The 14254-nt window shown below is 37.3% G+C and overlaps 1 protein-coding gene across 6 annotated transcripts in view; it reads right to left on the minus strand.

Moving 5' to 3' along the window:
* The window catches only part of AK8 (adenylate kinase 8), a 78339-nt gene that overhangs the window by 43605 nt on the left and 20480 nt on the right, over positions 1-14254 (minus strand). For all 6 annotated transcript variants that reach the window (XM_083807417.1, XM_083807416.1, XM_083807419.1 and 3 more), the window contains exons 5-9: positions 13442-13510; positions 6716-6797; positions 5017-5088; positions 3753-3953; positions 877-1008 (exon numbers count right to left, since the gene is read on the minus strand). In XM_083807417.1, the coding sequence (XP_083663543.1) occupies positions 877-1008; positions 3753-3953; positions 5017-5088; positions 6716-6797; positions 13442-13510 (556 nt within the window). The remainder of the gene's footprint in view (positions 1-876; positions 1009-3752; positions 3954-5016; positions 5089-6715; positions 6798-13441; positions 13511-14254) is intronic.

Below are 14254 nucleotides of genomic sequence, written 5' to 3' on the forward strand. Positions count from 1 at the left end.
CGCTGAAATCTTTTGTTTGACTTCACCAGGAACTCAGGGAAGACACTAGCAAACTGGCACATTGCTATGGACAACTGAGTTCCACTAATTAAAGAATGCCCCCAAAGAAAAACCCACTACCTACCTAATTCTGTTTTGTTTGTTTTTTTCCTTCCTCATTTGGCATACACCGAAATAATACTAATGAAACAAACTTGCATTTATTTAACAAAGAGGATATGACTAAACAGCAAATTTTAGAGACGTCAGACATTTGTTTAAAATGATTTATGGCTACTCTGATATTAGATGATGTTACAGAACATGGACACATATTGCATTAATCCTATCGTCTAGCTATGTATTTGTATCATAGTACTTTTTAATACCAGCAAGTTAATCAGGAACAAGCCTCAAATGCAATTTTCTGAAAGAAAAGAAAGAGAATGCACTGTTCGATAATTGCTTCCTTTTCTAAGACGTTACTTTAGATTCACAGAACCTGCATCTTCATCAGAGTTCAGAGCAAATTCTGTTTTAAAACAAGTGCCCCAATTTTGGTCACACAGCTGCAACTGCAATGATATTACTCATGATCCACTGATCCACTGAAGAATTCATGACACTACAAGAACCTAACACACAAAAAATACTGAGGTAAAGGGTATAAAAAATGATGACTAAAAAAAATGTTAGAGCTGGTTTGTCACAGAATGTATGCTCTATTGGTTTATAGTTCTTCAATGAAGTATTTTTCAGTTCCCTCAAAAATTTGACATCCATAGCAATGGGCAGAGAAATTTTATGAGTGAGTAGGAAAGACAGACAGCAAAAGATAAATGATCAAAAAGAGAGAAAGGGGGAATTGAGCAAAGTACATATTTACTGAGAACTTACTGTTGACAACACCGTATTTCTGAGCTATTAGTGCTGCCTGCAGGCTCTTCCCACTGCCTGGGGGTCCACAAAAGAGAATACGTGGTGTAAAGGGGGCGGCTGATCGGTGCCGTGTTTGGACATAGGTAAGAGCTAGAACATGGCAGAAAGGCAAGAAATACAGTTTATATCCCATTTCTTTTTAAAAAATAATATAAACATCGATTAACTTTTCTCTCATTTTTAAAAGGTCGTAATTATTATCATCATTTTTTATTATTATAATCACAACTGAAACATCTAGAGAACCCAACCAAAACCAGGACTCTGATAAAACTGTCATGTCAGCAACTTACACTGAGAGGCACTTTAGAAATCTTACTATCATTATGCTCCTGTACTTTCTTTCATCAGTAGATGTCAAATCATTTTAAAGAGCAAATTCAATTAATAATTGCTCTTTTACCATGTTGTTTTTAGCAGAAGTCATTTTTGCTTGATAGGTACAATTTGACCATGCAAATTATAGAGGAAGATAATTACATTTAATATTTTCTGCAGTGTCTGAACAAATATTTAACTGTAAAAACTCAGGATGTTAACTTAATACAACATTTATCCAGCATTGTTTGTGATTAGCGGACTCCTGATTACGTTATTATAGACTTGTAGCATATCATGTCACAACACGATATGGCATTGACAACACATAACTGAATATGATTTTATTTGCTTGTCCATCGCTTTTGCATAATGTGTAAAGGCTATCTGAGCTCTGTCTGATTCGAATCTGTTTGCTGGACAGTATTCTACATTTTGTTCTGCATATGAAATATTACATTAATGTCAATCTACAGACTACAAGAGCCTTGGAAAGACTACAGGATATGTAAAGTATAATCATCATTGCTGCATTATAGAGACCTGAACTTTGTTGCAGTCTCAAAATAGAACCTGATAGACACCAAGAAGCTACAGGACAATGTGGCTTGACAGTGAGGACAAATTAGAATTGTATCTGGACACAGCCAGTCTTACTCCCCGTGTCCTTTTTCTGGCTAAAAATATCAGTAAAATGAGCAGCTCAAGCTTTCCAGGGATCATAGTTTCAAATGTAAAGGCTAAACTCCATGCAGCTGCGTCTTGACTGCCATTGCTACCCATGTTTAAAGCGCACCTACACATACTTTCCTCTGTAATTGCTGTGGATACAGTTAAGTGTTAGCCCAGACATCTTCAATTCAAATAAAAGAGTCTATAGACTAAAAAGTCCTTGGAATAAAATGGTATTTTAGTCTAACAAATAGGATGGTCTTAGACATTAATGTTTGCATGAATCATACTCCTATATTAAAACAAACAGACAAAAAAACACAAAAGGATTGATGAAGAACATCATAAGGATAAGTATTTTAACTACTGTGGTTAATGTATTGCTGTATACCACCTATTTTTTCTAAGGACCCTCTGCTACGCTTTGGTATCAATATAAAATCTATCTTTAATAAAGCAGCAGCTCCAGGAAACTCTAGCTCCGCTATTTCTAGGTAGAGAATCTAGGGTATTGAGAAACTGACTCAAACTGCAAGCATATAGGATCATACACTTCTCTTTCTCCTTCACCACAAGCAGTACCTGGGTAATGAATCTGATGTCACATATCCTAGCATACGTTATGAGTAAATCCATTAAAATTTAGGAGTTTACAAAATTTTATAGCTGTATGAAATAATCCATTAAAATCCCAATACTGATGAGAACTGTTTTTTAAATCTTTATCTGTAGTAAAAATATTTAAAACCCCTGGAAAATCATAACAGAAAATAGTGCATTTGCTGCATAACTTATGAATAAAAACAAGTATCAGCTAACCAAGGAGTGCTCTAGATATTCTGAACATTTTCCATAACCCTGTGTATTGAAAAGCAGAAACATTACAGGCAAAGCACCCTGCTTACAAATGATGCTTAATTTGCAGTAAATAACCAAGTTAATTAGGAGTAATGATCCCCTAGACAGTCTCCACATCTAATTATTCTTTAAAAAAAATATCTGGCTGCTTGATGCACTACAGAAAAAAAGATCTAGAGAGGATTTTTTCATTCCAATTTTCAATTTATCTCACTACATTATTAATTAATAATAATTAATATTCAGGCACTCACATTTTTATTTACAATTCAAGGCATGAATTCTTTATGAATGATGATATGAACTTTTAAATTTAATTAAGTAATTTAGAGGTAATTAATGTGTAAATTCATAATATAAACTTCCTACTTGTTTATTTTAAAAGTGCAGCACTTGTCAGTAAAAAAAGACCTTTTTGAGATGCAAAATTACTGGGATATAACAGATCATCTACAGACTGACAGCTACAAAGTACATTATCAATTGGTCTTTCTGGCAGTTTCCTTATTTTCTTGTTGAAGAATCAACATTAGAAGTCAGACTGCATTAAAGTCAAGCACAGGCAAACAAGAGTTGTTGAACAGAAAAGCTATGAGTGCAAGCAGCTTTTAAATAATGAAATGTTACCAGCTTTGAACTACTCCTATTTCTTATCAGACTTGTGGAAGGTACTAGCCCTTCGGGGGATTAGCAATTGAGCCACAATGCAACCTTGAAGAAATGACTCTCGCAGAAGTAACCATGCCATTTTCTCTACCAAGTCAGCTGTTCCTTGGCAGGATAGTGGAACAGTTATCTGCTCTTACTCTAGTCCTGTAAAAATAATTATAAGAAACAGCCCAAACTCTGTATTAGAGAGAACATAACTCAGCTGGGAGCCACCTGTGTTGGCTAATCCTAATCCTATGAACTGCCTCTAACAGCTAGGAGCTACCTTTCAGATAGGAGTTTATCAACTACCATTTGCCGTAAACATACAAACTTACCTTGTGATATGACATCCATGCAAGGCTGATCTGCATTGACTGATTTCAAAACTTTTTGATAGATCTGGAACACCCCAGGGAAGTTTCTGTGATATTCCAGCAGTTTCTTTGACATCTCCTGCTCAGAAAGATCTTCTGGTTTCACCAAACGTTGTTGTATCACTGGATCACTTGGCCAGTCAAAGGTTGTATGGTACACCTCTAGAAGACAGACAGTGATTAGGAACTATGAGGATGATTTAATAGGTCTTGCTCAGCTCCAGCAGGTTTCCTAAACAAAATCAAGGTCTGTGTTTAAGCTTCGTATTTTGGCACAAGTGATAATCTGTGCACTACCCTTGCTGTACTGACAGCTATTACTCTGCAGCTGCACAGATAGGAAGTGTAACTGCCCAGGTAACTGCCCTCCCATGTAGCCAAGACAGCCTGCATTTCCTCAAACACACTGTAACATCTATTGCAGAGTTGGTATAATCATGCCTTTGAGAAGAAGCAGTAATAATGATGGTTCTTGTTCTTTTCAGAGATCCAAAAATGTTTTATATGCACTAAAGAACTTCATAGATGGCACGATAGCATCGTTAGGTATCTTTTCCAATCCGGTAAACCAAGACAAGTAGTGACAATACAACTTACCCAACACCACAGAGAAAGAGCTGGGAACAGTTCTCCAAATTCTTAGACTGAGCCCTAACAAAGTGTCTTTTTTTGGTTTTTTTTTTTTTGTTTTTTTTAAATGAGATCTCTTCTATCATAAATAGAAGTCATTTCTTTAGTTAAGCACATCCTTCCTCATTCTGCTCCAAAAACATTCAACATGATTTTTTACTAAGCAATGTCAAGATTTTATTTCCTGATGGATGATTAGCAATGGTACTCAACAGACAACATGGAGCTAAGTCTGTGTGACAATCATTTAATGGAAGACACCTAAAAGCATGCCTGCACCTCAGGAAAAAAATCAGGACCTAGCAAAGATGCATGGCAAAACATGAGTTCATATGGCTAGATCTAACCGTTCTGTACTACTATAGTCTACTGTTTACAGGCTCAATAGAGAGCTTTAACTTTTCCCATATTTTACTGGCACAGAAAATAATGCAATGTCAACATATATTTTTTTTTCCAAAAGAGTTTATATTTATAATTATAAATTCCTACTAGTTTTTCCAATAATGGTATTATAATGCTGGTATTATAATGCTTCTGGGACCAAGCAACACTCTAGTTTCTAGTGGAGAACAGGAAGAAACAAATACTGCACCTTCTGTGAAGGGATCAAGCCTCTTCCCACTGTTCCGCTCAATCAGCACAGTGTCTGCAGCATAGAGCACAACTAGACCCCCCCAAAAAAAGAAGAAAACACAAAAAAGCATAGCTCGTTGTTATATTTCTTGTAGCTATTTTAATGTATCCTAGTTTTAAAGATGAATGGATGCATTTCAAACACATTTGTCTCATTATTCTCCTTTACCAGTATTCTACTTGCAAATACTTAATTCCACTTTTAGTCAGAGTTTTCCCTCCATCTCCTAAACAGAACAGTGGGAAAAAATACACATTAATAATGTCCCAGTACCCGTGCCTGCTGGCTGTCCCAGCCATCCGTATCAATTAACAAGGCTCTCCCTCACTTACACTGTATCTGGAACCAAGGATGGAAGCACTCACAGATCACTTGATACTGATTCTCTTCTATACCACAAGCAATTACTTTTCACCCAGCTACTTTGGTAATGAAAATGGTGAAACTTATTTTTGGATAACCTCCCAGAAAAGTGTTCAAACTTGATTAGAAAGCATCAAAAGATGGAGAATCTGTCGGTTCCCTGGGTTGCTTTTGGCTAATCATCCTCACAGTTAAATGCTGTAATTTAATTACTGTTTTCAGTGCATTTTATTACAGATTTCAAACCAGTTCTTCTTATGACTTTCTTCACTGTATCAAATATCACTTTCAGACGCTTTTCTCCCTATTAAGGTACTCATACACCGTAAATCTCATCTCCTCTCAATCTTCTTTTTGATTAACTAGACAGACTGAGCTTTAAGATTTTCATTCAGGTCTTGGTTGCACAGATATAATTGTGAGCAAAACTTGACTTCAAATGTTATTAGCTATATTAAAAATACATGCAAGTACTAGACATTAAACATTTTTGCCTAGCTCTATTGCAGTGATTCTGAATTCTTCATTAACAGTCAAATCTCATCCAAATCAAATCCAAAGTGACAATTCATCAAGTTCGCTAACATTCTGGCAAGTTCACTACCCACTGGCAAGCTCTACATTTCTCACTTCACCCTGTATTCCACACAATTGTCATCATTTCTTACATTCTAAGTAGGTTCTCTATATTAATTTAGGACAACTGGCTGTTCTAGGTGGCAAGGGCAGCTGTCAAGGTCTTGTCTACCAGCACTTTGCCAGTAAAGAAATGTTCCTCACAAATCAAGTTATAATCCATCCATACTAAAAGGTCAAGTTTAAAATTATGCTGTTTCTGCTCCACTTGGCTAAGTTTCCTAAGTTTGTATTCTCTAATTCAACAAAAGAATGATTTGTATTTAGGGGATGAGGAAATTGTTTTGGTCTGAGAATCACTAAAGAGATTTAGAGATTGATTTAGAGATCTAGAGATTGAAGTCATAGAAAATTTGGACCCACACCTAGTACAGAAGCAAAGCTACATACAGCTGCTTGGAGGTACTTGCTGGAGTTATCCTGAATTTACAGAACTCTATTGTGTAGGAAGACCAAGAGTTTAAGCATAAAAGACAGGATTTAAAGTCTTTCAGGTTAACTCAAGGTTTTCAGTGAATCTGAACCATACAGAAATATTCTGTTGTCTCTTGACTCTGTCTTCAATATTGGTATTGAATTTATTGAGGATGTTTGGGGAAAAACATTTCCAGGCTTTTACCTTCTGGTCATGATCACACATAAACCTTGCACTGCTTACCAACATGCCTAGGAATGATGCCAGATGATTGCAGCATCCACGCCTGTTCCTGATTTTCAGGGAAGCCTTCCAAAATCCAACCCTGTTGAACAAAAACATGAAAATATTATCGGTCCTGGAAGAGAAAACACAAAACGTAGCACGAAATATTGGTGCTATTTGCACAAAAAAAGCCTCATTCTGGTCTCACAATGTGACAATATTTGTTATGGGTGCTTGCGATAGAAAAAAAGAAAACATGGAGCACTGATATTTTTATGAAGTGACATGCAGTAACACCACTGCCACAGTGCAATGGGCATTTATGTATTGTAGCAAGGATTTTTTTTTCATGTTTCAATCTCAAAAAAGAAACTTCTCTTTTGAATATAAACAATGCAAAACAATTTCTACAGTTTTGAAATATTCAAAAGGATACCAGCCCACACTGTGTATAAATTTGTTTAGCCTCTTTTTTAAAGACAGATTTAATGCCAAGAACATTGAGGAAAATATGCACGCTTTCATTATTTTCTTAAATTATACAGGAAAACTCACAGTAATGGAACCAGCGTTCCCAAAGCTAATGAAGCAACAGAGCAAAAGAAAGGAAAAAGAAAAAAGAGCCTTTTGCTCCCTTAAGTCCTTGTTATAGCCAGCTAAGTGTTAGATTGAGCATCTTTAAAAAAACATTTACAGATCTGTGAAATACTGGAGAAGAGCTGTAGCCTCACTCAGTTTCTGCATGATGCAGTATTTGAGATCTAATCCACTTCCCAGTCTCAAGTCTGACTCTTCTAAACTTTCTCTAATTTTTCTGTTATTTGCTTAACTACACGTGTCCTTGTCACTACCTAATATTCCCCTAATAACTTTGTGATGCTACAATAAATCTCAAAACTATCTTTGTACTGAAATAAATAAGATACTTCAATATTGCATTAGCTAGCAATCATTATCATCTCCCACATATTTCTGAAGCTCTGTCAGTATGGGGTCCAAAGGTTTTCGAAGTATTTCTGCATATCTCCATGCCTTCTGTGGGAGGAAATTGGGACATTCCAATTATATAAGAAAATAGAGTAGACTACTTAAAATTCTTTAATTAGCCTGGTTTCGGGAACATGTCATCCTGCTGATATCTGTAGAATACAAGAGACTTAAGAAACTGCAAGCCATTTTTGCCACTCCCAGTGTTTGCTCTGTCGAATTAGAATGAACTGCTGTCTAAGGTCACGCAGGTGCTAAGAAATCAATTTATCCCTTGGGACTTGCAGGAGGCAAGGCTGCACAATATTTTTAGCAGTATGCTAGGAACTTCAGCACTAGTTCTGAATATATTGTGTTTGTACAACATATATATAGGCCCACATCCTTTTCTACGGAGAAATGGCATCAGAGGTTGGAAGCCAATAAATCTATGCCTATTTACACAGACTACAAATCTGACTCATTTTCTTCACTCCAAGCGCAATACTTTTGGAAACTAAACAAAAGAAAAAAAAATCACAAAACCACCACACCACAAAACCATTGCTTCTGATGTCACTACAGCTTATTGCCCAAAATCAAGTACTGAGCAACAGGCAGTAAATACAGATTCTTTTTAACAACATCAGCTTCTAGATGCTCATACACAAATTTCAAAGGTCCTTAATGCAGGCAATAAGGAATTTTATAAATAAAAGTTTTTTCAGTATAATAAAACATAGCTCAATAAATAGCTTCCTGCCTGCATTTCAATGCATTAAGCAAATGCATAATAAACACACACTACAAAAATAGTTAGCATTTTGGATCCTATTTCCAAAGGTCTCTGAGTTCCAGGGTATCAGTCAGTCCCTAATTAGAATACATTATCCATCTACTTGACACTTCAGTGAAATGTCTATTCCACCACAGAGCTGCAGCTTTGTTCAGAACAGGTTTATTGATATTCTGCTGCATTCCCTCTCCATACCCCCAGTGGCTTGGTTCTGTTTTATCACACATCAAAAAGGCCGTATGCTCAGGGCACCCCATGCACAGCTCAGAGCTGGAGGTCTGAACAGCTGCAAGTAGTATGGTATCACAGGAGGGACAAGCTCCAAGCAGATGTCACAGATAAAAAAAAAAAAAGAGTAAAAAGGAGTGTGGCTTGGGAACTAGCAAGAGGAAGCAACACACAGCAGAGCAAGACCTGACTTAAAATATGCCTATCATGCTTTATGCAAACACTGGTCTTTTTTTGCCCTTCTGACTATCATTAAAGTGTAATTAGTAACTTCACATAGTAAATTTGTTTCTTTAAGAAGTCATTTATTTTTTGTTCTTGATAGCGGTAACCTTACATCCAAGCACGGATTGTACCTTACCACATCAAGGGTGGAACAAAGGCTAAAAGTGAGTAATTCCATGGTGCCGTACTCTGTGGTCACTGTTCCTTCTCTTTCAGCTGGAGGCCACAAACCTTTTCTACGTGCAGGCTGCTGTAAATACTGCTTTGTGCTGGTGCCTTAATGCCAGGTGAAGTGCACCTGGGAGACCCATGCCACACAGAAATCAGCAACTAGGAACTGCATTCAAAGCCATCACTTTCCTCTCCAGATTTGAGCAATCTGGAGAAAAGGAAAACCTCGAGGTCATTCTGAAACTTAAATCTCATTCCTTCGCTGGCACACTGCTCTCCGCTGTGAGTACATCCCAAGCCTATGCACTTTCACACTTTCCACCCCAAAAATGATGACTTGGATATTCACTTCTCTCTTGTTATCTGACCAGCACAGACTCAAATTTTTTTTTTTTTTTTACAAAATACAAAACTGACACTGCCTTAGAATTACAAAAACAGCAAAGGGATAGCACCAAGAAGTAATGCTGAATGACATGGCACGTCCAAAAGAAATCTCAGCCACAAGCATGGAGCTCAAAGATCACAAATAGCTCTGCATTTAGGAAAACAGGTCATCACAATAGCGTTTCCACAACATTCAGTATTTTTGAAAAAGTACTACATGTCTTTCTCTGCTAAAATCGGTCATAACTAATAGCTTTGCCAGCATGGATCCAAAACTGACATTTTCAGAAAACAGCAGACTGAGTGCAGGACGAATATTGCCAACCCAGCTCCTGCAGTCTGTCAACATTAGCAGTACAGATGATGGAGAAGCTCCAACTTTACCAAATTTTCCACTGGAAAGAAACCTCTTATTCCCACATACAGAGGATTTGTAGCTTCAGTAAGCTACAAAGCTAAAAGCCACACTCTTCCTGGGGAAAAAAAAAAAAAGGGAAAGAAAAAAAAGGTGGTGAATAGGCCTATTTTCTCCCCAGATGAATCTATGTAACATCACTATCTTTGTATGGAGTTTCACAGAGACAAGATGATAATCGTTATCTGTCATGGTAAAATCAAAAGAACCAATAGTCATTGCTCTCTTCTCCTTCCCTTTCTTCCCTTTCAATGACAGCCACTACTCTTCTGAATTGTTTAATACCAATCAGAAATAATTCTGCCTCTATTCATGTGAATCACTGGCCTAAGCTTAGTTTCTAAATGGTCGTAAGGCAGGATTCAGGTTGCTCAGCTCACTCCCTCACAAATTCATCATGTAGCAATATCTCCGCTAGCCTTGCCCAGTCCTGTGAATTCCCTCCTCAACACCAGCAGCACTGGGAGTTAGACAACAGCCAGAGGTGCTATAACCAACATGTACTAACCCTGAAAGATGAAAAGTCTTCCTATCAACTTCACAAGTCCCAGGATCTAACATAATGCTCGCAATAAGTTTTCTGTGTGTGCTGGAAGACCTACCCGTCTGATCCCTCACAGTCCTAACTACATTTGTATTAGAAGAACACACAACAGAGTCTCAGCAGAGCCGTTGATCAATAAAAATGTTCTCCTTGGAGAATGCCCGTGACATCTATAAACCTGTGAGTGTCAAAACAATGGCACAAAAAATTCTGTATTTCTACTGTCAGTGGGATGAAAGCTGTGCAATTAATGCCAACCCAATGACACCACAAGGAGAAATAAAACAAACAGCTGGTGGTACTGTGGTCCAACATGCAGCTCCTAGTCTATTAACATTTTCAGCAAAAAAACGCTGACTCATGCTTTGAGAGAGCTGGCATAAATCTGCTCAATGAAGAACAAAATCCACAGTATTAATTTCATTTCCAATCATACAGGGAAAACGTGGCAATTGTTAAACTATTATTATTAGCACAACCAGAGTAGCTGTTAATGTTAAGCCGAGGCTCTGTGTTTGGGGACTGAAACCAGCCTAAAGCCTAGCAGATAGCGATCAGAAAAGGCAGTTTCTCTCTTGGGTTTATCATCTTTCTAACTTACCTTTAAGGTGTAAAGATATTTTAAACATACACACTACAGAGGAAGTTTCACTAGAGAGAGATGTTGCCACAAAGAGACAAGGCAGTAAATCTTAGTATCACCTGACTTCCTCTATATCCATGACATCTCATTGCATTGCTTACACACAAAATGTTGACATTCAGTCTTTTGCTGCCCATCTGCTTGTATATCCCGAGCTGACAATATTGGTTTCTCAACAATGTTCCTCAGCTACACTGCAATTCAAAAGGCTACAAAAATGAACAAGATGGTATAGCATATATGCGTGCTTTTAAACAGGTCCTTCTGCCAATTAAAAGAATTAGTCTAGTCTAAATTTAGTACAGATAATCAAATATATTAAATACTACCAGATGTTTGGTTTGGAGGGATAAATAACAATTATGAGTCAAAACAAAATAAAAATAGCTCAGCTAAAAAGACCTTCATGAGAAACTAGGCAGACCCAAATAATTCAAGCACAGTGACTTGCAATGCAAAAGTTAAATTCTGGTTTGCAAATTCAAAATGGATAGATCAATCATGGAGTACGGTGTACAGAAAAACTGATAATCCTTTTCTAAACACATAGGTTTTCTGCCCATCTCTTTACTCCTTTCATTACATTTCATAACATAAATACCAATGGGTAGTATCTTAACTTCAATTCCCATGCAAACAGTGGAATATCTAACGGGCTACTCAAAGTTTAGCTACTGCTAATTTTAACCTGTTGCTTAAGAGCAGCATACCATCTATTTTGCTACAGCTATGTTTGCAACAGAAATATGACACAGACACGTCCTCTAGCAAACCTACCAGGCAGGAACCATTTAAGAGATTACACCTCCAGCTATTCATTACCACCCTGATCAAGTTATCTTTTCCACAGTTCATACACTGTCATTGACCATCGGATCTAGTTTACACAAGGCAGGTTCACTGAAAGACACTTCCATCAGCGGCTTAAGCTAAAATAGCTGGCTTTGCACTGAAGCAGGAGACAACCTCTTTGGCAACTGTTTACGGGCATAAAACAAAGTTTTGAATTCTTCTTGCTAGATTTGTTGTTACTTCTCCACACCTATAGACATCTCTGTGCTACAAAATTGCCATCCTAAGAGCTACAAGGCAATGGCCTAGCCCCGTAGATCATTTTGTTTGACATGGATGGAAGGATCCAGACTGCAGATCATTTCAGGCGACAGCAAAAATCAGAGACAGAGAGAGAAGCAAAGGGGATAAGGCTTTTAGCATGTCCAATTTCTTCCAGTGGCTGATGCTGACGCAGCTTTAAGAAGCAATTTTCACACTTCAATGAAACATTAATTACCGGCCTCACTTTATTCAATCAATAAGGTAGATGATGATATCAAGTAGCAGCAAATTTTAATAAAACTGTGAGCCTTGCAACATCTCTATGAGGTCAGAAAGTATCAGCTCTCCTCTGACTAGCAGGTGAATAGACAGAGTAGCTGTTCTGAGAACTTGTACTAGTTATCTAGAAAAGTTGTTCAGCCCTTCATGGATGCAACGCCTGCTTTGGACTATGAACTTTTTTGAACTATGGACTTTTTCCTCTCAAGATTACATCAAATAGTGTACATACTGTATTTTGGCATAGATTCTTCTTTAGGAAGAGGTTTTTATCGTTACAAACTTGTCTCTTACAAATAATCCTTTATAATGGTCTGATTGAGGACTCAGTAAATGATAGGACCTGAGATTTTAAAGGAAACACATAAAAGAGATTTTATTTTCCTTGAGTCCAGACATTAATTTCAACCAATATTAATCTACTTAAGATCTCGTTTGGTTCTATGTTAAAAGTCTCTATTTACGTTAAAACTAAATACACTGGGGAGTGGGGAGGGAAGAAAGAAAGCCATACATCTGTGGATGCAGCCAAACCTATCCAGTTGCCTATTTGTGTAAGCTAACAGTGAACATACTAATTATTACCTAGAATATATTCAAATGCAGTGTTTACTCAGGAAGAAAAAGAAGACACAGTTAGAAAGCAAGAAAACTGAAATGAGTAACATTAGACTCTTTCCCCCGTTTCCTCAACAAGAGGTAAAATCTTAACATATTGATTTTTATATATTTTCTGTTTATCTGTTTTGTCCACTTCAACTCTGCCAGTTGCCCCAGGCAATCAACAAAGCTATGCTTGTTCAGCCTTTGATCATCTCAGTGCTAGAAGATTAGCATATGCATACTCTCATTCTCCCCTTCATCCTGTTAATAAAGCTCCAAACTCCCTCTGCTGATGTTCAAGAAAGCAATCCGCTCCAGAGCCCCCAATGATTTGCCCCCATTCCCTCCTCTGCTCAGGACTCAGAATGCTAACTACTATGCACGAGTTGTGTAAGTGCTTATCCACCAGTCCTCTGAGGAGCAATTCTTACTTGTTTGATGCAGTCCACGTTTGACAGACGTTCTTGGATCAGATTGGCCCAAAGCACGTTGGGAATTTGCTAAAGAAAGAACAAAAAAAAAAAAAAAGGCTGCATATTCACAATTGAGTTCAAAAGGAATTTTATCATGCAGGCATATTCCGGTTAAAGGTGAACTGAGATGTCTTCTTGAAATAAATAAATAAATCAAACTGTATCAGTCCCAAGTCATTAACATAATATATTAGAGTGTTAGTAAGGGCACAAGAATCAGTGTTAAAGGTAAGCTGAACACATTTCTACTTGCCAAAGCCTACATCCATGTTTTTTGCACACCAACACAGAAGTTGTGCCAGGTTTTGCAGGCTAACTACCACACCGGACATCAACTGACAAAGGCATCTGTAAGAACATCGCATCCACAAGTAGTGCCTTTACCACAAGTACCTGACCCAGTACTTCGTACCAGTACTGCTGTGTGCACGGACATACTAACAGCTATCACATGAGAGAAGCAGAATCCCCAACACAGAGCAGATGAACACAATGTAATTTTCAGGAAGTTATTTTCATAGTTTCTAGTAACTCTCACTCTTTCATCATCTAGAAAGCTTATTTAAAATACATTTTAATGTTAAAGCTCATTGTAATGTTAAAGTTAATTTAAACTCCGGAGACTGTGAAATGGAATTGACATTGTATGTATCGAGATATTCAGAAGCGCTGTTTTTTTCTGTGACTTTTACTTTGCCCGTATCCACAGATGTTATTTGCTATCAGACAGAAGAATAAAGATCCTTTACAGATTTATCATTTTTCCACCCG

Source organism: Anser anser, assembly GCF_964211835.1.
Source record: "Anser anser genome assembly, chromosome: 21".
NCBI classification, from domain to species: domain Eukaryota; kingdom Metazoa; phylum Chordata; class Aves; order Anseriformes; family Anatidae; genus Anser; species Anser anser.